Raw genomic sequence first — 22,546 nt, 5'->3', positions numbered from 1 at the left:
TGACAAATACAATATCAAAAATGAAGACCACAATGAAAGGAATTAAAAACAGAATGGATACAGCTGAGGATCGAATCAGTGAGTTGGAGGACAACAAGGCATGAAAGCAGAGAAGAAAAAAGAAAAAAAGACTCAAAAAATCTGAGAAACTCTTAGAGAGCTCTGTGACAACATAAAGAGAAATAACATCCGCATCATAGGGGTTCTTGAAGAAGAAGAGAAAGAACAAGGGATAGAGGCTTTGTTCAATCATATCATAGCTGAAAATTTCCCTAAATTAATGCAGGAGAAACTCTCACAAATTCAAGAAGCACAGAGAACTCCACTAAAAAGAAACCCAAAGAAACCTACACCAAGACACATCGTAATTGAAATAACAAAGATAAGTGATAAAGAGAAAATATTAAAAGCTGTGAGAGAAAAAACGGCTATCACCTACAAAGGAGTCCCATAACGATGACATCAGACTTCTCAACAGAAAAACTTGAAGCCAGAAGGGAATGGCAAGAGATATTCAAAGTAATTCACAACAAGAACCTACGACCAAGAATACTTTATCCAGAAAGGCTATCATTTAAAATTGAAGGAGAAATAAAAAGTTTCCCAGACAAAAAAACACTCAAGAAATTCATTACAACCAAACCTATGCTGCAGGAAATGTTAAGGGGCATGGTGTAAACAGATCAAAGTGGGAAAAGAATATAGCAAAAGAGGACTACAGCTTTAAAGAATAAAATGGCAATCAACAACTATATGTCAATAATAACCCTAAATGTAAATGGATTAAATGATCCAATCAAAAGATAGAGTAGCTGCATGGATAAGAAAACAGGACCCATACATATGCTGTCTACAAGAGACATACCTTAAAACAAAAGATGCACATAGGTTCAAGGTAAAAGGATTAAAAAAAACATTTCATGCAAATGGAAATGAAAAAAAAAGCTGGCGTAGCAATACTTATATCAGACAAAATGGACTTTAAAACAAAGAATATAGTAAGAGATAAAGAAGGCCACTACATAATGATAAAGGGAATAATCCAACAGGAAGATATAACTATTATAAATATCTACGCACCTAATATAGGAGCACCTAAATATATAAAGTAGACTTTGATGGATATAAAGAGCGAGATCAACAGCAACACTATAATAGTAGGGGATTTTAATACCCTACTAACATCACTAGATAGATCCTCAAGAAAGAAAATTAACAAAGAAACAGCAGACTTAAAGGACGCACTAAATCAACGCCATTTAATAGATATCTACAGAACCTTTCACCCTAAAGCAGCAGAATATACATTATTTTCAAGTGGTCATGGTACATTCTCTAGGATAGACCACATGTTAGGGCACAAAAGTGGTCTCAACAAATTTAAGAAGATTGAAATCATATCAAACACAGTCTCTGATCACAATGGCATGAAAATAGAAATCAACCACAACAGAAAAGCTCAAAAATTCTCAAACACATGGAAACTAAATAGCAGGTTGTTAAATAATGAATGGATTAAGAATGAGATCAAAGAAGAAATAAAAAAATTCCTAGAAACTAATGACAATGAGCATACAACAACTCCAAATTTATGGGACACAGCAAAAGCAGTACTGAGAGGGAAGTTCATAGCACTACAGGCATATTTTAAAAAGCTAGAAAAACCTCAGATAAACAACACTGCATCTAAAAGAACTAGAAAAAGAACATCAAATAAAGCCTAAATGTAGTAGAAGGAAGGAAATAATAAAGATCAGAGCAGAAATAAATGACATAGACACTACAGAAACAATACAGAGGATCAATAAAACTAGGAGCTGGTTTTTTGAAAAGGTAAACAAGATTGATGAACCTTTAACTAGACTCAACAAGAAAAAGAGAGGACTCAAATAAATAAAATTAGAAATGAGAGGGGAGAAATAACAACTGACAGAAGAGAAATACAAAGGATTGTAAGAAAATACTATGAAGAACTGTATGCCAAAAAACTAGACAGCCTACATGAAATGGACAAATTCCTTGAAACATACAATCTTCCAAAAATCAGTCTGGAAGAATCAGAAAACCTAAACAGACCGATTACACCAAATGAGATTGAAACAGCTATCAAAAAAACTCCCAACAAAGAAAAGTCCTGGGCCATCAGGCTTCACAAGTGAATTCTACCAAATATTCAAAGAAGAACTAACTCCTATCCTTCTCAAGCTATTTCAAAAATTCAAGAGGAAGGAAGACTTCCAAGCTCCTTTTATGAGGCGAGCATAATTCTGATTCCAAAACCAGGCAAAGAAAACACAAAGAAAAAAATTACAGGCCAATATCCCTGATGAATATAGATGCTAAAATCCTCAACAAAATATTAGGAAACCGGATCCAACAATATATGGAAAAAATCAAACATCATGATCAAGTGGGATTTATTGTGGGGAGGCAATATTAGCAAATCTATCAATGTTATTCATCAAATAAATGAAAGGAAAGAGAAAAATCACATGATAATTTCAAAAGATGCAGAAAAAGCATTTGATAAAATCCAACACCCATTCATGATCAAAACTCTCAGCAAAGTGGGAATACAGGGAACATACCTCAACATGATAAAAGCTATCTATGACAAACCCACAGCCAACATCATACTCAATGGGCAAAAATTAAAAGCAATCCCCTTAATATCAGGAACAAAGCAGGGGCGCCCCCTTTCACCACTCTTATTCAACATAGTCCTGGAAGTCCTAGCCACAGCAATCAGACAAGAAGAAGAAATAAAAGGCATTCAAGTTGGAAAAGAAGAAGTAAAACTATCATTATTTGCAGATGATATGATATTGTATATAGAAAATCCTAAAGTCGTAGTCAAAAAACTACTAGACCTAATAAATGAATTCAGCAAGGTGGCAGGATATAAAATTAATACTCAGAAATCAGAGGCATTTTTATACACCAACAATGAACAATCAGAAAGAGAAATTAAGGAAACAATCCCCTTCACTATTACAACCAAAAAAATAAAGTACCTAGGAGTACATTTAACCAAGGAGACTAAAGACTTGTACTCGGAAAATTATAAAACATTGATAAAAGAAATCAAGGAAGATACAAACAAGTGGAAGCATATACCATGCTCATGGTTAGGAAGAATAAACATCATTAAAATGTCTATATCACCCAAAGTAATTTATAAATTCAATGCAATACCAATTAAAATACCAGTGACATACTTTAAAGATATAGATCACATATTCCAAAAATTTATATGGAATCAAAAGAGAACATGAATAGCCTCAGCAATCTTAAAAAAGAAGAATAAAGGGGGAGGTATCACACTTCGTCATATCAAGCTATCCTACAAGGCCATTGTACTCAAAACAGCATGGTACTGTCATAAGAACAGGCACATAGATCAACGGAACAGAACAGAGAACCCAGAAATAAACCCATAGCTCTATGGACAACTGATATTTGACAAAGGAGGTAAGGAAATACAATGGAGTAAAGACAGCCTCTTCAGCAAATGGTGTTGGAAAAATTGGACAGCAATCTGCAAAAAAATGAAACTAGATCACCAGCTTACACCACTCACAAAAATAAACTTAAAATGGATAAAAGACTTAAATTTAAGGCGTGAAACCATAAGCATCTTAGACGAAAACATAGGCTTAGCTCTCTGACATCTCTCGCAACGATATATTTGCTGATTTATCTCCATGGGCAAGGGAAATAAAAGACAGGATAAACAAATGGGACTATATCAAAGTAAAAAGCTTTTACACGGCCAAAGACAATAAGAACAGAATAAAAAGACAAACTACACAATGGGAGAACATATTTGACAGTACGTCTGATAAGGGGTTAATAACCAAAATTTATAAAGAACTTGTAAATCTCAACACCAGAAAGACAAACAATCCAATCCAAAAATGGGCAAAAGAAAAGAATAGACACTTCTCCAAAGAGGATATACAGATGGCCAGTAGGCATATGAAAAAATGCTCAACATCATTAATCATTAGAGAAATGCAAATTAAAACCACAATGAGATATCACCTCACACCAGCCAGAATGGCGCTCATCAAGAAAACAACACAGAATAAGTGCTGGCGAGGATGTACAGAAAAGGGAACCCTCCTGCACTGCTGGTGGGAATGCAGACTGGTGCAGCCTCTGTGGAAAACAGTATGGAGATTCCTCAAAAAATTGAAAATTGAACTGCCTTTTGACCCAGCCATCCCACTTTTAGGAATATACCCCAAGGACACCATAGAACGGTTCCAGAGGGAGAAATGCACCCCCATGGTTATAGCATCATTGTTCACAATAGCATAGATCTGGAAACAGCCCAAGTGTCCATCAGAGGATGAGTGGATTAAAAAGCTTGGGTACATATATACTATGGAATACTACTCAGCCATAAGAAATGATGACATCGGATCATTTACAATAAAATGGATGGACCTTGATAACATTATACGAAGTGAAATAAGTAAATCAGAAAAAAACTAAGAACTATATGAACCAATGCATAGATAGGACATAAAAATGAGACTCAGAGACATGGACAAGAATGTGATGGTAACAGGGAGTGGGGTGGAGGGGTGGAGAAGGGGCGAGGAAGGAGAGGGAGGGAGTGGGGGGAGTGTATTGGCACAAAGAAAACCAGATAGAAGGTGACGAAGGACGATTTGACTTTGAGTGAGGGGTATGCAGCATAATCAAAGGTCAAAATAATCTGGAGATGTTTTCTCGGAACATATGTACCCTGATTTATCAATGTCACTGCATTAAAATTAATAAAAATAAGATTAAAAAAATAAAAATAAAAAAATAAAAAAAAAGAAAGCAAAAAAAAAAAAAAGAGTGGATCCCAATATTTAAAGAGAGGACCTGCAAGCCAAGAATACTATACCCACCAAAGCTATCCTTCAAATATGAAGGAGAAATAAAAACATTCACAGTTATAGAAAAGATGAGGAAATTTATCATCAGAAACCCCACACTTCAGGAAATACTAAAGGGGGTTTTCCAAACAGATACAAAGAACAAAACACAACAAAATCACAAGTAAAAGCTCCAACAAGATCACAATAAAAACAAGATTAATCTGTGACAACAGAAACAAAAACGGGGAGAGGACAAAGGTTAACAGTAGCAAAGGAGGATGGAATGCAGAAGCACTCATAAGATAATGTACTACACTGAATATGATATATATCCTTTTTATTACTTAACGGTAACCACCGCTGAAAGAACCACGACAGAAACACATGGCATAAAAAAAGAAGAAACAAGGGAAAGAAGTATAGAATACAACCAAATACAAATGACAGAAAAAGAAAAGAGAAGAACCAAACAGGATACAGACCTATCAGAAAGCAATATATAAAATGGCAATAGGAAACCCTCAAGTGTCAATAATTACATTAAATGTAAGTGGACTGAACTCACCAATAAAAAGACACAGAGTAGCAGAGATCAAATAAGAAAATCCAACTATGCTACCTTCAAGAAACACATCTAAGCTACAAGGATAAAAACAAATTCAAAGTGAAAGGTTGGGAAAAAATTTTCCATGTAAATAACATCCAAAGAAAAGCAGGTGTAGCCATACTCATATCTAACAATGCTCACTACAAGACAGCAAAGGTAATCAGAGACAAAGATTGTCATTTTGTAATGATAAAGGGGACATTGAATCAAGACAAAACAATTCTTAATATATATGCACCAAACCAAGGAGCACCGAAGTATATATATAAGACATCTACTAACTGATCTAAAAATAAAAACCGACAAAAATACATTAATACTTCCAGACCTCAACACCACTGACGGCTCTAGGTCATTCATCCAAACAGAAAATCAATAAAGAAATACTGGCCTTAAATAAAACACTAGAACAATTGGATATGATAGACATTTACATAACATTTCATCCCAAAACACCAGAGTATACATTTTTCTCCAGTGTACATGGAACATTCTCAATAATTGACCATATGTTGGGCCACAAAACTAACTTCAACAAATTCAGAAAGATTGATACTACACCAAACATATTTTCTGACCACAAAGCTTTGAAACTAGAATTTAACTGCAAAAAAGAAGTAAACAAACACAAAAATTTGGAAATTAAACAACATACTTCTAAAACTTGAGTGGGTCAAGGAAGAAATGAGAGCAGAGATCAAATGATAAATACAGACAACCGAAAATGACAATACAACATATCAGAATCTCAGGGATGCAGCAAAAGCAGTAATAAGAGGGAAGTTCATATCACTACAGGTTTATATGAACAAACAAGAGAGAGTCTGAGTAAACAACTTAACATCACATCATAAGAAACTAGAAAAAAAAAGAACAAAGGCAACCCAAAATCAGAAGAAAAAAATAATAAAAATCAGAGCAGAAATGAATAAAATAGAGAACAGAAAAACTATAAAAAAACAATCAATAAAACCAGAAACTGGTTCTTTGAAAAGATAAAGAAAATTGACAAACCTTTGGCAAGACTCACTAAGGAAAAAAGAGAAAAGACTCATATAAACAAAATCAAAAATGAAAGAGGAGAATCACCACAGATATCATAGATATACAAAGAATTATCATAGAATACTATGAAAAACTATATGCCACCAAATTTAACAATCTAGAAGAAATGGATAAATTCCTAGAACAATACAATCTTCCTAGACTGAGTCATGAAGAAGTAGATAGCCTAAACAGTCCCATAAGCAGGAAGAAAATAGAAACAACTATCAAAAACCTCCCAAAAAATAAAAGTCCAGAGTCAGACTAGTGAATTCTATCAATCAATCAAAGAAGATTTGATTCCTATCCTACTCAAAGTCTTCCAAAAAATTGAAGAAGAAGCAATACTTCCAAACACATTTTATGAGACAAGCATAACCCTCATACCAAAACCTGGCAAGGACAAATAAAATAAGAAAACTACAGACCAACATCTCCAAGGAACACAGATGCTAAAATCCTAAACAAAATACTAGCAAATCGAATACAACAACACATTAAAAAAATAATTCACCATGATCAAGTGGGATTCATCCCAGAATCACAAGGATGGTTCAACATATTTAAAACAGTTAACATAATAGCCCTGGCCGGTTGGCTCAGCGGTAGAGCGTCGGCCTGGTGTGCAGGAGTCCTGGGTTCGATTCCCGGCCAGGGCACACAGGAGAAGCGCCCATCTGCATCTCCACCCCTCCCCCTCTCCTTCTTCTCTGTCTCTCTCTTCCCTTCCCGCAGCCGAGGCTCCATTGGAGCAAAGATGGCCCGGGCGCTGGGGATGGCTCTGTGGCCTCTGCCTCAGGCGCTACAATGGCTCTGATTGAGGCAGAGCGATGCCTCAGAGGGGCTGAACATTGCCCCCTGGTGGGCATGCCGGGTGAATCCCGGTCGGGCGCATGCGGGAGTCTGTCTGACTGCCTCCCTGTTTCCAGCTTCGATAAAATGAAAAAAATAAAAATAAAAATAAAAAATAAAACAGTTAACATAATACACCATATCAACAAAACAAAGAACAAAAACCATATGATCCTATCAATAGATGCAGAAAAGACATTCGATAAAATACCACATCATTTTATGTTCAAAACACTCAACATAATGAGTATAGCAGGAAAATAACATAATAAAGGCCATTTATGACAAACCATCAGCTAACATCATATTAAATGGCAAAAAACTGAAAACTTTTCCTCTAAAATCATGAACAAGACAAGGTTGTCCACTCTCTCCACTCTTATTCAACATACTGCTAAAAGTTCTAGCCAGAGCAATCAGACAAGAGAAAGAAATAAAAGGCAATCATATAAAGAAAGAAGAGGTAAAGGTTTCACTTTTGCGGATGACATGATCCTGTACATCGAAAGCCATAGGCCCTGGCCAGCTGGTTCAGTGGTAGAGCATTGGCCTGGGGTGCAGGAGTCCCAGGTTCGATTCCTGGCCAGGATACACAGGATTAGCGCCCATCTGCTTCTCCACCCCTCCCTCTCTCCTTCCTCTGTGTCTCTCTCTTTCCCTCCTGCAGCCAAGGCTCAATTGGAGCAAAGTTGGCCCGGCCACTGAGGATGGCTCTGTGGTCTCTGCCTCAGGTACTAGAATGGCTCTGGTTGCAACAGAGCGACGCCCCAGATGGGCAGAGCATTGCCCCCTGGTGAGGGTGCTGGGTGGATCCCGGTCGGGTGGATGCGGGAGTCTGTCTGACTGCCTCCCCGTTTCCAACTTAAGAAAAATACAAAAAAAAAAAAAAAAAAAAACTCACAAAGACTCCAAAGTAAGACTATTAGAAACAATAAACCAATACAGTAAGGTCACAGGATACAAAATTAATATACAGAAGTCTATTGTCTTTATATGACAACAATGAAACTTCAGAAAATGAACTCAAAAAAATAATCCCTTTTATGGTTGCAACAAAAAAATAAAATACCTAGGAATAACCATAACAAAGAATGTAAAGAATCTATATAATGAAAACCACACGCATGGTTAAGAGGAATAAAAAAAGATACAATGAAATGGAAAAATATTCCCTGTTCTTGGATAGGAAGAATATAGTTAAAATGACCATATTACCCAAAGCAATATACAAATTTAATGTAATTCCCATCAAAATTCCAATGTCATTTTTTAAAGAAATGGAACAAAAAACATCAGGTTTATATGAAACTATGAAAAAGCCCGAATAGCCAACGTAATCCTAATGTAAAGGAATAAAGCTGGGGGCATTACAATACCTGACTTCAAATTATATTACAGAGCCACGATAATCAAAACAGTATGGTGTTGGCAGAAAAACAGACACTCAGACCAATGGAACGGAATAGAAAACTCAGAAATAAATCCACATATATATCGTCAAATAGTCTTTGATAAAAGAGCCAAAAACACACAATGGAGAAAAGAAACCCTCTTCAATAAACGGTGCTGGGAAAACTGGAGAGCCATGTGCAAAAACTCTTTTGGAGTTTTAGGAGACTATAGTTTGTCTCCTTGTACCAAAATGAATTCAAAATAGATCAAAGACCTAAATATAAGATCTGGATCAATAAATCTGATAAAAGAAAACATAGGTACTAAACTCATGGACCTTGGCCATAAAGATGATTTTATGAATTTAACTCCAAAGGCAAGGGAAGTGAAGGCAAAGATAAATAAATGGGACTACATCAGACTAAGAAGCTTTTTGCACAGCAAGAGAAACTGACAACAGCCTGACCAAGGAGAGAGCATTGGACTGGGACGCAGAGGACCCAGGTTTGAAACCCTGAGGTAGCTGGCTTAAAGCCCAATATGGCTGGCTTGAGCCTGAGGTCACTGGCTTGAGTAAGGGGTCACTTGCTCTGCTGTAGCCCCCTGGTCAAGGCACATATCAGAAAGCAATCAACGAGCCTGACCAGGCAGTGGCGCAGTAGATAAGAGCGTCAGACTGGGATGCGAAATGACCCAGGTTCGAGACCCCAAGGTTTCCAGCTTGAGCGTGGGCTCATCTGGCTTGAGCAAAAAGTTCACCAGCTTGGACCTAAGGTCACTGGCTCGAGCAAGGGGTTCCTCAGTCTGCTAAAGGCCCGCGGTCACGGCACATATGAGAAAGCAATCAATGAAAAACTAAGGTGTCGCAATGAAAAACGATGGTTGATGCTTCTCATCTCTCTCCCTTCCTGTCTGTCTGTCCCTATCTGTCCCTCTCTCTGTCTCTGTAAAAATAAATTAATTAATTAATTTTAAAAATATAAACTGACAACAAAACAGACAGCCAAGTAAATAGGAGATGATATTTTCAAACAACAGCTAAGGGCCTAATATCCAAAATATACAAAGAATTCACAAAACTCAACAACAGAAAAGCAAACAATCCAATAAAAAAATGGAAAGAGGGCCCTGGCCGGTTGGCTCAGTGGTAGAGCGTCGGCCTGGCATGCGGGGGACCCGGGTTCGATTCCCGGCCAGGGCACATAGGAGAAGCGCCCATTTGCTTCTCCACCCCCACCCCTTCCTTCCTCTCTGTCTCTCTCTTCCCCTCCCGCAGCCAAGGCTCCATTGGAGCAAAGATGGCCCGGGCGCTGGGGATGGCTTCTTGGCCTCTGCCCCAGGCGCTAGAGTGGCTCTGGTCCCGGCAGAGCGACACCCCGGAGGGGCAGAGCATCGCCCCCTGGTGGGCAGAGCGTCGCCCCTGGTGGGCAGAGCGTCGCCCCTGGTGGGCGTGCCTGGTGGATCCCGGTCGGGCGCATGCGGGAGTCTGTCTGACTGTCTCTCCATGTTTCCAGCTTCAGGGAAAAAAAAAAAAAAATGGAAAGAGGACATGAACAGACACTTCTCGCAGGAAGAAATACAAATGGCCAATAGATACATGAAAAGATGCTCATCTTCACTAACTATTAGAGAAATGCAAATCAAAACTACAATGAGATACCACCTCATGCCTGTTAGATGAGCTATTATCAACAAGACAGGTAATAACAAGTGTTGGAGAGGCTGTGGAGAAAAGGAACCCTCATTTACTGTTGGTGGAATGTAAAGTAGTACAATCATTATGGAAGAAAGTATGGTGGTTCCTCAAAAAATTAAGAATAGAACTATCATATGACCCAGCAATCCCTCTACTAGGTATATACCTTCAAAGCTCAAAAACATTGGTACGTAAAGACATATGCAGCCCCATGTTCATTGCAGCATTGTTCACAGTGGCCAAGACATGGAAACAACCAAAAAGCCCTTCAATAGATGATTGGATAAAGAGGATGTGGTACATATATACTATGGAATACTACTCAGCCATAAGAAATGATGACATAGGATCATTTACAACAACATGGATGGACATTGATAACTTTATACTAAGTGAAATAAGTAAATCAGAAAAAGCTAAGAACTTTATGGTTCCATACATAGGTGGAACACAAAATTGAGACTCATGGACATGGATAAGAGTGTGTTGATTACCAGGAGGAATGGAAGGTAGGAGAGGGAGGAGGTGGGGGAGGGGAGGGGCCAAATAAAAGGTGAGAGAGGACAATTTGACTTTGGGTGATGGGTATACAATATAATCACATGTCAAAATGATCTGGAGATGTTTTCTCTGAATTTATGTACTCTAATCGATCAATGTCACCTGTTAAAATTAATTATCTAAATAAAATTAAAAAATAAGTAAAAAAATTTTTAAAAGGATGAGTAAAAAAACAGATTAAAAAGTGTCGAAGAGTGCTTCTAGGAAATAAAGTGCAATACATTAAATTTTTTTTAAAAACTTAAATTGAGTTGATTTAAATTGAGTCACTAAAACTAGAAGAATTCTTTTTTTTAATGTTTACTTATTGATTTTTATGGGGGGAGAAGAGAGAGTGAGGAAAGAGTGAAGAATCTCAACTCATAGTTGCTTCACTTTATTTGTTCATTGATTGCTTCTTGTATGTGCCTCGACCTGCGAGTCTTAATTTCAAACTGGTGACCTCAGCATTCTGGGTTGACCGTCTCCACTGTGCCACCATAGGTCTAGCTAGAAATAGTATTTATATTGCTACTAATAAATCAAATGCTACAGGTCAATGAAATAGGTCAGTGAGATAGTCAGCAATTTAAAATACCACTAAGAATGATAAAATAATAATTTGATAAGTTATTAGAGTTCAATGACATAACTAAAGTATAGGATTAAAAAAATATTCTTAGATACTAAATACAAATTTTTCACCTAAATTTGATTTTTTCAACCAGGTGATAAGTTCAAACATACATACCTTATATTTACAGTCTTCAGCAGCAGATAAAATTAAGTCATTGACTGAGTTCCAATCTACTTTTAAAATAATACCATCATGAGCTTTCCACTATGAAAAAAAAGATATTAATTATAGCTTCAAGAGTACTGAAGAGTTGATTTATAGGAAAAGATACTTTGCTTCTTTCTAATCATTCTCTTGTGCTCTCTTTGGAGATTCCCATCTCTTTTCATAGCCATTATGCATAATTTCATTTGCTTGTTTCATTTCTAATTTACACTAATGAAAGCACCAAGTACTATGACATCTATATAGCTTCCATTTGTATAAATTTCCTCAGCTGCCTGATGGAAAATCACTTGCAGCTGAACATTGCAAGCTTGACATTTATGTGATAACCCTGGAATAAATGTTATATACTCCAACACTTAGTTAAACCAAAATCTTGCTCTCCTTTGTACATCTATATATCCTGATCCCATTACTGACACTGCCTTCATTCTTGTTTACTAATTCTTTTTCTTTTTCAAAAACTTTTACTATATGAACCTTCTTTAGTGCTTTCTTCATTTCCTTCTGCGATCTCCTAAGTTTCATTCTCTTTATCTTCATGTAGTCATTAAACAACTGTGAGAATCTTCTGCTGCATTTACCATATAACAAAAGGATATATTCCACAGATAGTTATATATTCTATACACATACAGGGGGTCTTTGGGTTATGATGCTTCGAGTTTACAATGCTCACTCCCATAAAAACTTTAAAAATATGAGATGTGAGTGCTTCAGCTTATGCCGTTAGCGTCATACTTACGGACTAAGTGGACGAACTAGTTTGGTTGCGCTGTGGAAGAATATGCAGTACAGTGTACAGTACATTTATGTCCTTTTCCTTTTTCTGTGGCTTAATGTTTTTATGTTCTAGATTATGATTTTACAACTGTGTTAGTATAGGTAAGTGACTTAGGCTAGAGTGTGTTTCAACTTATACCAAAATTCAGGTTACGTCACCTTTGTAGGAACAAAACTGTGTTGTAATCCAAGGACCACCTGTATATGGGTATACATAAGTGACCCAGAAATTGGCTATCCAGAAAGTAAGCATAAATGTCTTTTTATTCTTAAATATAATTCATTTGCCCATTTAGCTATTACCACTCATGTAATTAAAGGCCATCTTTTACCATGTTTAGGCATAATAATAAAACTGAAAAAGAATTAATTTTCCTTGAAGCCTATAAGGTACATATTAATGGCTGAACCAATTAACTGTATATTAAAGAGTGACCACTTTTAAGGGCTCTCTCTATAGACCCTTCCCAATCTATTATTTTTAATATATACAGAATAAAATATTATATTAGGGTCATAACTTGTTTTATCAAGATATATAAAATTATATACTCTCAAAAACAAATGTTTTGATAATAACTGTTAAAAAGCAGTAATTCTCACAATTTACTGCCAAATGAACCCAATCTCCCAAAATAAACTACAAGGATGAAAATAACAATATGTAGACATATATGTGTGTGTGTATATATAGCTAGATATACACAAAGAAGTTCTTGAGAGTTTCATTTTAAAGCTACAAAAATTAATTTTGCACATTCAAAAGTTAGGAACAAAATATGACTTAAAGTTCCCTTATAGAGCTGACCAATGAGGTTGAACTGCATGGGTCCACTCAAATGTAAATTGTTTTTTAATAAATACTGTAAATGCATTTTCTCTTCCTATAATTTTATTAACATTTTCTCTATTGTAAGAATATAGTATATAATACATATACAAAATATGTGTTAATGGACTGTTTATATTATTGGTAAGGCTTCTAGTCAACAGATCAACAGTAGGCTATTAGTAGTTAAGTTTTGGGACATCTAAAGTTATAGTTCAATTGTCAACTATGTAAAGGTCAGTTCCCCTAACCCCTGTTGTTCAAGATCAACTGTGCTATGTTTTAGGATACCAATTTATACAGTGTGTCTGTAAAGTCATGGTGCACTTTTGGCCAGTCACAGGAAAGCAACAAAAGACGACAGAAATGTGAAATCTGCACCAAATAAAAGGAAAACTCTCCCAGTTTCATACCTATTCAGTGCAGTTTGATGTGGGCTCACGCACAAATTTTTTAGGGCTCCTCAGGTAGCTATCCCATATAGCCTCTACAGACTTGTCTTTGACTGATGGCCTACCAGAACGGGGTATCTCCACCAAACTGCCAGTTTCCTTCAACTGCTTATCCCACCGAGTAATGTTATTCCTATGTGGTGGCCCTTCGTTATAAACGTGCTGATATTCACGTTGCACTTTGGCCACGAATTCTAATTTAGTGAGCCACAGAACACACTGGACTTTCCTCTGCACCGTCCACATCTTGACTGGCATGGTCAGGGCTGCTCCGCTGTATACACGGTGTTACGTCATCATCTGTGCATGCGCACATGCTGCCACATCATCCTACAGAAACTGGGAGGGTTTTCCTTTAATTTGGTGCTGATTTCACATTTCTATCATCTTTTGTTGCTTTCCTGTGACCGGTCAAAATTGCACCATGACTTTACGGACACACTGTATACTATGTATATTTACTATTATATACAATAAATTTTAAAATGTCTCCTCACTGGCCCTGGCCTGTTGGCTCAGCGGTAGAGCATCAGCCTGGCGTGTGGAAGTCCCAGGTTTGATTCTCGTCCAGGGCACATAGGAGAGGCGCCATCTGCTTCTCTACCCTTGCCTCCTCTCCTTTCTCTCTCTCTTTTCCCCTCCCACAGCCAAGGCTCTGCTGGAACAAAGTTTGACTGGGCGCTGAGGATGACTGCATGGCTTCTGCCTCAGGTGCCAGAATGGCTCTGGTTGCAATGGAGCAATGCCCCAGATGGGCAGAGCATTGCCCCCTAGTGGGCATGCTAGGTGGATCCCGGTCAGGCGCATGCAGGAGTCTGTCTGTCTGCCTCCCAGCTTCTCACAGAAAAAAAAAAAATGTCTCCTCACTATAAAACCAAATTCTGGGTCTCTAGAAGAATCCCTAGAGCTCTAAGGGAAATGAGATATCTACTTTCAAATTGTATTCTACAACCAAGAATTAAGCATTCTTTTTTGTAGACAATCTAAATTTGATCATATATTTTGAGTATATATTTATGCCTAAGGATAAATGTTGCAGCCTTAGTTTTCCAAAGGCACAGAAAATTTGCACTAAGTTATTAATCATACTTTAACTCTTCTTCTACTCTAGCTGTACTTTGGCACTAGATACTTTTACTTCTCTCCACTACCTCCTAGCTCAAAGGTTCTACCGAACCACTAAATTATAATTTAGGAATAGTGATACAAGCATCTTCCTGAGTTTCATTCACATAAGCCTAATTACAGATATCTAAACAAATCACATAATTATAAACTAAAGAATTCATCTCACCTGTTTTGCTATACAATTTCATAGCATTTTCTGAGTATAAGTGGTAGGAAGAACTTTGACTAAAAGCATTCAGAACTAGTACTCTTTTCCAGCTTCTTCCCTTTACTGAAATTCTTTTTTTTAAATTGCCCAAGAGCAAGAACTTGTATTTTCTATTTCCTGTTTGTCTCACAGTTCTTGGCAGACTGTTCTCCATGAGTAAAAATGTAAATGCATGCTGACTATATGATATATATAGCATAATCTATATACAATTAGTAAGAAACCTCAGGTTATTTCTATCTCCTTACTCCCCCAAATCTATACCTATTCAAGTGTTAAATATGATGCTTCTTCTTAAAAAACCTTTATACCTGCTTAATAGAATGACCATGACCTAGTCATTCTACATCTTCTTTTGTCTTTTTTTGTTGTTGTTGTTGTTGTTGTTGTTTTTTGTATTTTTCTGAAGTTGGAAACAAGGAGGCAGTCAGACAGACTCCCGCATCCACCTGACCAGGATCCACACGGCATGCCCACCAAGGGGGCGATGCTCTGCCCATCTAGGGTGTTGCTCTGGTGCAACCAGAGCCATTCTAGTGCCTGAGGCAGAGGCCACAGAGCCATCTTCAGTGCCCGGGCCAACTTTGCTCCAGTGGAGCCTTGGCTGTGGGAGGGGAAGAGAGAGACAGAGAAGAAGGAGAGGGGGAGGGGTGGAGAAGCAGATGGGTGCTTCTCCTGTGTGCCCTGGCCGGGAATCGAACCTGAGACTCCCGCACGCCAAGCCGACGCTCTACCACTGAGCCAACCGGCCAGGGCATTCTTTTTTTTATTTTTTTGGCAGAGATAGAGAGAGTCAGAGAGAGGAACAGATAGAGACAGACAGACAGGAAGGAAGAGAGATGAGAACCATCAATTCTTCGTTGCGGTTCCTTAGTTGTCCATTGATTGATTTCCCATATGTGCCTTGACCAGGGGGCTACAGCAGACTGAGTGACCCCTTGCTCAAGCCAGCGACCCTAGGCTCAAGCTGGTGAGCCTTGCTCAAACCCGATGATCCTGCACTCAAGTTGGCGACCTCGAGGTCTCAAACCCAGGTCCTCCGTGTCCCAGTCCAACGTTCTATCCACTGCACCACCACCTGGTCAGGCATACATCTTTTTTCTGTTTTCCCTGGCTCTAACTTATTTAGTCAGGGACTAAAAGACAGAGATAACTTCATCCTGCTTTATTTCAAATCTATACATTTGAGGCTGCCTCTGCTCAAGTTAAGGATGCCAACTATGCCAAATAATGTGACAATAAATAACTCAAAATACACTTATGATTTACTGGATATAGTGTGAGTTGGAATAAGGAGGAAGTGAACCTTATTGGAAACACAACTAGATATTCCCTGTTCTATAATAAAGGCTGATGAAAATCACACACTTTAAAGCCTCAGACTATAAAAGACCATCCAGAACAGCGGTTCTCAACCTGTGGGTCGTGACCCTGGCGGGGGTCGAACAACCAAAACACAGGTGTCACCTAAAGCCATCGGAAAATACATATTTATTATACAATACATTTTTAAATAAAATATGTATTTTTCGAAGGCTAGGCGACCTCTGTGTTTTGGTCATTCGACCCCCGCCGGGGTCACGACCCACAGGTTGAGAACCGCTGATCCAGAAGAAAGGGACTCCTAAGAAAGTGACCTCTCACTTAACAGTCTGGCAAATCCTGGTAACAATTTATAAAGGCCTGAGAAGTACCTGTAAAACTTTAGCATTTGGTTGAAGAGGTTTAATGATCAGCTGCTTGCCTGCTGTGTAGAGCACCTTTTCTGAATCAGGACCCCAAGCTACTGAATACACTGGTGTTCCTGTAGAAAGAAAAAGTGAGGAAAAAAACCTGATAAACTTTAATTATCATGTCTTACAAAAAGATAGATTTTTTTAAAGGATCAAAAAAGTAATATGGGTGTCATTTCATTTCCTCCCAGTTCAAAAGCCCCTTCAAAGTGGAATATAGCCTCATATTGAAAAACATACTGGGTTAATACTGACCACTGAAAATCTACTTTGGCCTGACCAGGCAGTGGTGCAGTGGATAGAGCATCAAACTGAGACACAGAGGACCCAGGTTTGAAACCCTGAAGTGGCTAACTTGAGAGCAGGCTCATCTGGTTTGGGCAAGCCTCACCAGCTTGACCTCAAGGTCACTGGCTTGAGCAAGAGATCACTGGCTCAGCTGGAGCTCCCTCTCCACCCCGGTCAAGGTACATATAAGGAAGCCATCAATGAACAACTAAGGTGCCACAACAAAAAATTGATGCTTCTCATCTCTCTCCCTTCCTATCTGTTCCTCTCTCTGTCACCGTTACAAAAATAAATAAATACTTTGATGAATATATATATATATGTATTTTTCTAAGGGAGAAGCAGGGAGGCAGAGAGACAGACTCCCACATGTGCCGGACCAGGATCCACCCGGCATGCCCACTAGGGGGTGATGCTCTGCCCATCTGGGGCATTGCTCCATTGTAACCGGTGCCATTCTGGCACCTGAGGTGGAGGCCATGGAGCCATCCTCAGTGTCTGGGGCCAACTCTGCTCCAATGGAGCCTTGGCTGTGGGAGGAGAAGAGAGAGATAGAGAGGAAGAAGAGGGGGGAGAGTGGAGAAGGAGAGGGGGGGAAGGGGAAGAAGCAGAGGGGCGCTTCTCCTGTGTGCCCTGGCCAGGAATCAAACCCGGGACTTCCACATGCTGGGCTGATGCACTACCACTGAGCGGAACCAGCCAGGGCCGCCAAACTATATTTTTAATTAATTTTGATCTTGCTGAGAAAAGATAGTGTGTTTAGGAATTCAAGATATTGTGCTATTGAAATACATAAAATAAATATACTATATTATTTTAAAATATAAAGAGGTATCATTTCCCATCATCAAACCCATCATTTTAAACTGACTCAGTGCATATATTGACTTAAATTTTCACACAAAATTACACATGGTATACTTACCTTATAGGTAATTAATACCTCATGTGCTACTTAAGAAATAGTCTAATTAACAGAAATCACCCAACCCAAAAATTACCTATCTCTACCATCTATGGATTCACAAATGACAAGTTAACTATCAGATTAGGAAAAGTGTTGTTATCAATCAAGTGTGGCTTTAGTCTGAAAGCTAGGTTAAGACTGACTCAAATATCCTATCACCAGGACAAAGCTGGCTCCACTTCCAGGGAAAAGGTACAAGTGTGAGTTACCTATCATACTATAAACTACATTGAATTTCATATTGTTTTCAGTGGCCTAGAATAGGAATTTAGGGATGGTATTGTTCAACTCAATTACTTTTTAGATGACCTAATATCTTCCAAAAGGCTATACTTTATGTGAGCCTAGCTTTAAAAAAAATATTTGATATTTACTGAAAGCATTAAATATCTATACTGTCTGACCAAGTTTATAAAATTAATCTAAGAAATATTAACCCAGCAATACATATATAAAAATAAGCTTTAAAAGTTGTCTAGGACATCTGCCTGACCAGGCGGTGGCGCAGTGGATAGAGCGTCAGACTGGGATGCAGAAGATCCAGGTACAAGACTCAGAGGTCGCCAGCTTGAGCGCAGGCTCATCTGGTTTGAGCAAAAAGCTCACCAGCTTGACCCAAGGTCACTGGCTCGAGCAAGGGCTTACTCGGTCTGCTGAAGGCCCACGGTCAAGGCACATATGAGAAAACAATCAATGAACAACTAAGGTGTCACAACGAAAAACTGATGATTGATGCTTCTCATCTCTCTCCAGCCCTGTCTGTCCCTATCTATCACTCTCTCTGTTCATGTAAAAAAAAAAAAAAGTTGTCTAGGACATCTAAGTCAGACTATTGTAGCAGTTGACTTTCTGAGAGTCAATGAATAAATCTTTGAGGAATTTATATTCTCAGTAAAAATAAAATGTGAATCTGAGGATTTATGGTCAACCAATATGATTTAATTATTTATTTAAATGGCAAATCCAGGAAAACAAGATGGATCTAGAGTAGGCGGACATACCAACATCCACCTCCCAGAACCAAAGTAGATTACAAACTAATTTTAAGAACTATAATCTGGAAAAACCAACTTTGGACTAAACTAAGACGACTCTTCAACCAAGGAACATTGAAGAAGCCACACCAAGACTGGTAGAAAAAGCAGAAACGCGGAGAGGGCTGCCCAGCTCCCCAGAGCGAACCGCAGCTGGGAGAGACTCGCGTGGCAGGAATTGAGTTTAGCAGAGAGGGGAGGGTCCTGAGCCCCAGGACCAAAGCCCCAGCCCGCAGTCCCAGAGCACAGAAGAGGCGTAAGGACACTATTTAGCTGGAAACAAGTCAGGATACTATTTGTGAGAAAGAGTCTGATTTCTCAGACCCAGGATTCTTCTTAAAGGGACCACACAGAACACCTATCTCACAACCAATCACCCGGGGCTCCGGGGGATGAGGAGAGAGGAGAATACCAAAGTAGGAGGAAGAGAGTGTAATCTAGGAGGCACAGGGAGAAACATTTTGGGAGACAGCCACTCTAACACCTGGGACAAGTCACTCCCCAAATCTGAAGTGAATATTTCTCCCAGAAATAGCAATACCAGCAAAGGGAAGCAGGAGAGCAGCCAAACAAGCTAACCCCCGTGGCACTCAGAGCAGAGTCGCTTAGAGGGTGGGAGCTTTCGGGGCTACGGTAGTGAGTGTTAGGGACTGAGCTGCAGTGCCCACACCCACGCGGCTGAGGGCTCGCCGGAGGGCAGGCGGCAGCAGGAGACGGAAGTGCGGTTCTATTGGCAGGGGTGGAGGCCGGCTGGCCACCACTAGGCTCAGGTGTGAGCTCAGTCTTGCCTGGCTGGGGAGGAGGGGGCATGCAAAAGCAGTCAAGCCCAGCTGCTGGCAGCCTGTAATCCAGCCTGCGGGAAAAGGGCGGGAACCCTAGAAAGGGTGGAGACCAGCCCCTGAGCAACGGCGCAGGAGCACGGCCTTGACCTACCCGGGCAACCCAGGCTTCTGGTCTCACTTCGGAACTGGCTACTCCAGTGGCAGTGGAGCCAAAAGCCCAGAACAGGCAGAGTTTCGCTACAGAGCTGAGCGTGGGCACGCAGTCCTGCCCGGCCGGTAGAGCCAAGGCTAGCAGCCATTCCACGAGCGGGCTCGTCCTGCAAGAGCGGGGCGAAAGCCCGGAAACAGGCAGAGACCCGCAGCTGAGCAAAGGTGCTGCCAGTGCCCTAAGGACCGAGCATAACGTCATCCACAGGGGCGGGGCAAAGGCGAAGGCCACCAAGGCTTGTGGACCCGAGCGCGTGATCACAGCCACTCCTGTGAAGAGAAAATGCAGAGGCAGAGAAATGCAACACAAATGAACCAAGAGAAATCCCCAGAAAAGGACCTAAATGAATCAGATATAACCAATTTACCAGATGCAGAGTCAAAAATAATGATTGTTAGGATGCACAAATATATTAGAACTACAATAGATGGTCATTACAAAAACCTAAATAAAGAGATAGCAAATACAAAAAAAAGACATTGAAATAATAAAAAGGAATGAGTCAGAAATGACAAATACAATATCAAAAATAAAGAATACAATGGAAGGAAATAAAAGCAGGATGGATGAAGCAGAGAATGAAATCAGCGAGTTAGAGAACACGACAAATAAAGGAACGGAAGCAGAGCAGAAAAAAAAAAGAGACTCAAAAAGTCTGAGGAAACCCTTAGAGAACTCTGTGACAACATGAAGAGAAATAATATCCACATCATAGGGGTTCCAGAATAAGAAGAGAAAGAACAGGGATAGAGACTTTGTTCAAACATAATCGTAGCTGAAAACTTCCCTCAATTGGGGCAAGAAAACATCTCACATGTTCAAGAAGCACAGAGAATTCTATTAAGGAGAAATCCAAAAAAATCAACACCAAGACACATCATAACTAAAATACCAAAGCTAAGTGATAAAGAGAAAATATAAAAGCTGCTAGAGGAAAAAAAGACTATCACCTACAAAGGAGCCCCCATAAGGATGACTTCTGACTTCTCAACAGAAACACTTGAGGCCAGAAGGGAATGGCAAGAAATATTCAAAGTAATGCAGTACAAGAGCCTACAACCAAGACTACTTTATCCAGCAAGGCTATCATTTGAAATTGAAGGAGAAATAAAAAAGCTCTACAGACAAAAAAAAAACTCAAGGAATTCACTACAAACAAACCAAGGCTGCAAGAAATGCTAAGGGACCTGTTGTAAACAGATCAAAGGAGAAAAAGAATATAGCACAAGAGGAATACAGTATTAAAGAATAAAATGGCAATAAACAATTAGATATCAATAACAACCTTAAATGTAAATGGTTTAAATGATCCGATGAAAAGATATAGGGTAGCGGCGTGGATAAGAAAACAGGACCCATACATATGCTGTCTGCAAGAGACACACCTTAAATCAAAAGATGCACACAGACTGAAGATAAAAGGATGGAAAAAAATATTTTACGCAAATGGAAATGAAAATAAAGCTCAGGTAGCAAAACATATCAGACAAAATGAACTTTACAACAAAGACCATAGTTATAGATAAAGAAGGTCACTACATGGCCCTGGCCGATTGGCTCAGCGGTAGAGCGTCGACCTGGCATGCAGGGAACCAGGGTTCGATTCCCGGCTAGGGCACATAGCAGAAGCGCTCATTTGCTTCTCCACCCCCACCCCCTCCTTCCTCTCTGTCTCTCTCTTCCCCTCCCGCAGCCAAGGCTCCATTGGAGCAAAGATGGCCCGGGCGCTGGGGATGGCCCCTTGGCCTCTGCCCCAGGCGCTAGAGTGGCTCTGGTCGCGGCAGAGCATCGCCCCCTGATGGGCGTGCCGGGTGAATCCCGGTCGGGCGCATGCGGGAGTCTGTCTGACTGTCTCTCCCCGTTTCCAGCTTCAGAAAAAAAAAAAAAGAAAGAAAAGAAAAGAAAGAAGGTCACTACATAATGATAAAGGGAGCAATCCAAAAGGAAGATATAACCATTATAAATATCTACGCACCTAATATAGGAGCACCTAAATATATAAAGCAGACTTTGATGGACTTAAAGGGTGAGATCAACAGCAATACTCTAATAGTAGGGGATTTCAATACCCCATTAACATCATTAGACAGATCCTCAAGAAAGAAAATTAACAAGGAAACAGCAGACTTAAAGGACATATTAGATCAACTCGATTTAATAGATATCTTCAGAACCTTTCACCATAAAACAGCAGAATATACATTCTTTTCAAGCGCTCATGGTACATTCTCTAGAATAGACCACATGTTAGGGCACAAAAGCGGTCTCAACTAATTTAAGAAGATTGAAATCATATCGAGCACTTTCTCTGATCACAATGGCAT

General features: G+C 39.3%; 1 protein-coding gene across 6 annotated transcripts in view; it reads right to left on the bottom strand.

Annotated features, from left to right (window-relative positions):
• The window catches only part of IFT80 (intraflagellar transport 80), a 261,132-nt gene that overhangs the window by 98,641 nt on the left and 139,945 nt on the right, over window positions 1–22,546 (bottom strand). For 5 of the 6 annotated variants that reach the window (XM_066347674.1, XM_066347675.1, XM_066347673.1 and 2 more), the window contains 2 exons: window positions 16,905–17,014; window positions 11,760–11,849 (listed from right to left, as the gene is read on the bottom strand). In XM_066347674.1, coding sequence (XP_066203771.1) covers window positions 11,760–11,849; window positions 16,905–17,014 — 200 coding nt within the window. The remainder of the gene's footprint in view (window positions 1–11,759; window positions 11,850–16,904; window positions 17,015–22,546) is intronic. The other variant, XM_066347677.1, reaches the window with a different exon arrangement.

The sequence above is a fragment of the Saccopteryx leptura genome, chromosome 8 (genome assembly GCF_036850995.1).
Source record: "Saccopteryx leptura isolate mSacLep1 chromosome 8, mSacLep1_pri_phased_curated, whole genome shotgun sequence".
NCBI classification, from domain to species: domain Eukaryota; kingdom Metazoa; phylum Chordata; class Mammalia; order Chiroptera; family Emballonuridae; genus Saccopteryx; species Saccopteryx leptura.
Note: the sequence above shows the minus strand (reverse complement) of the source record. Positions and strands in the feature narration are given on the sequence as shown.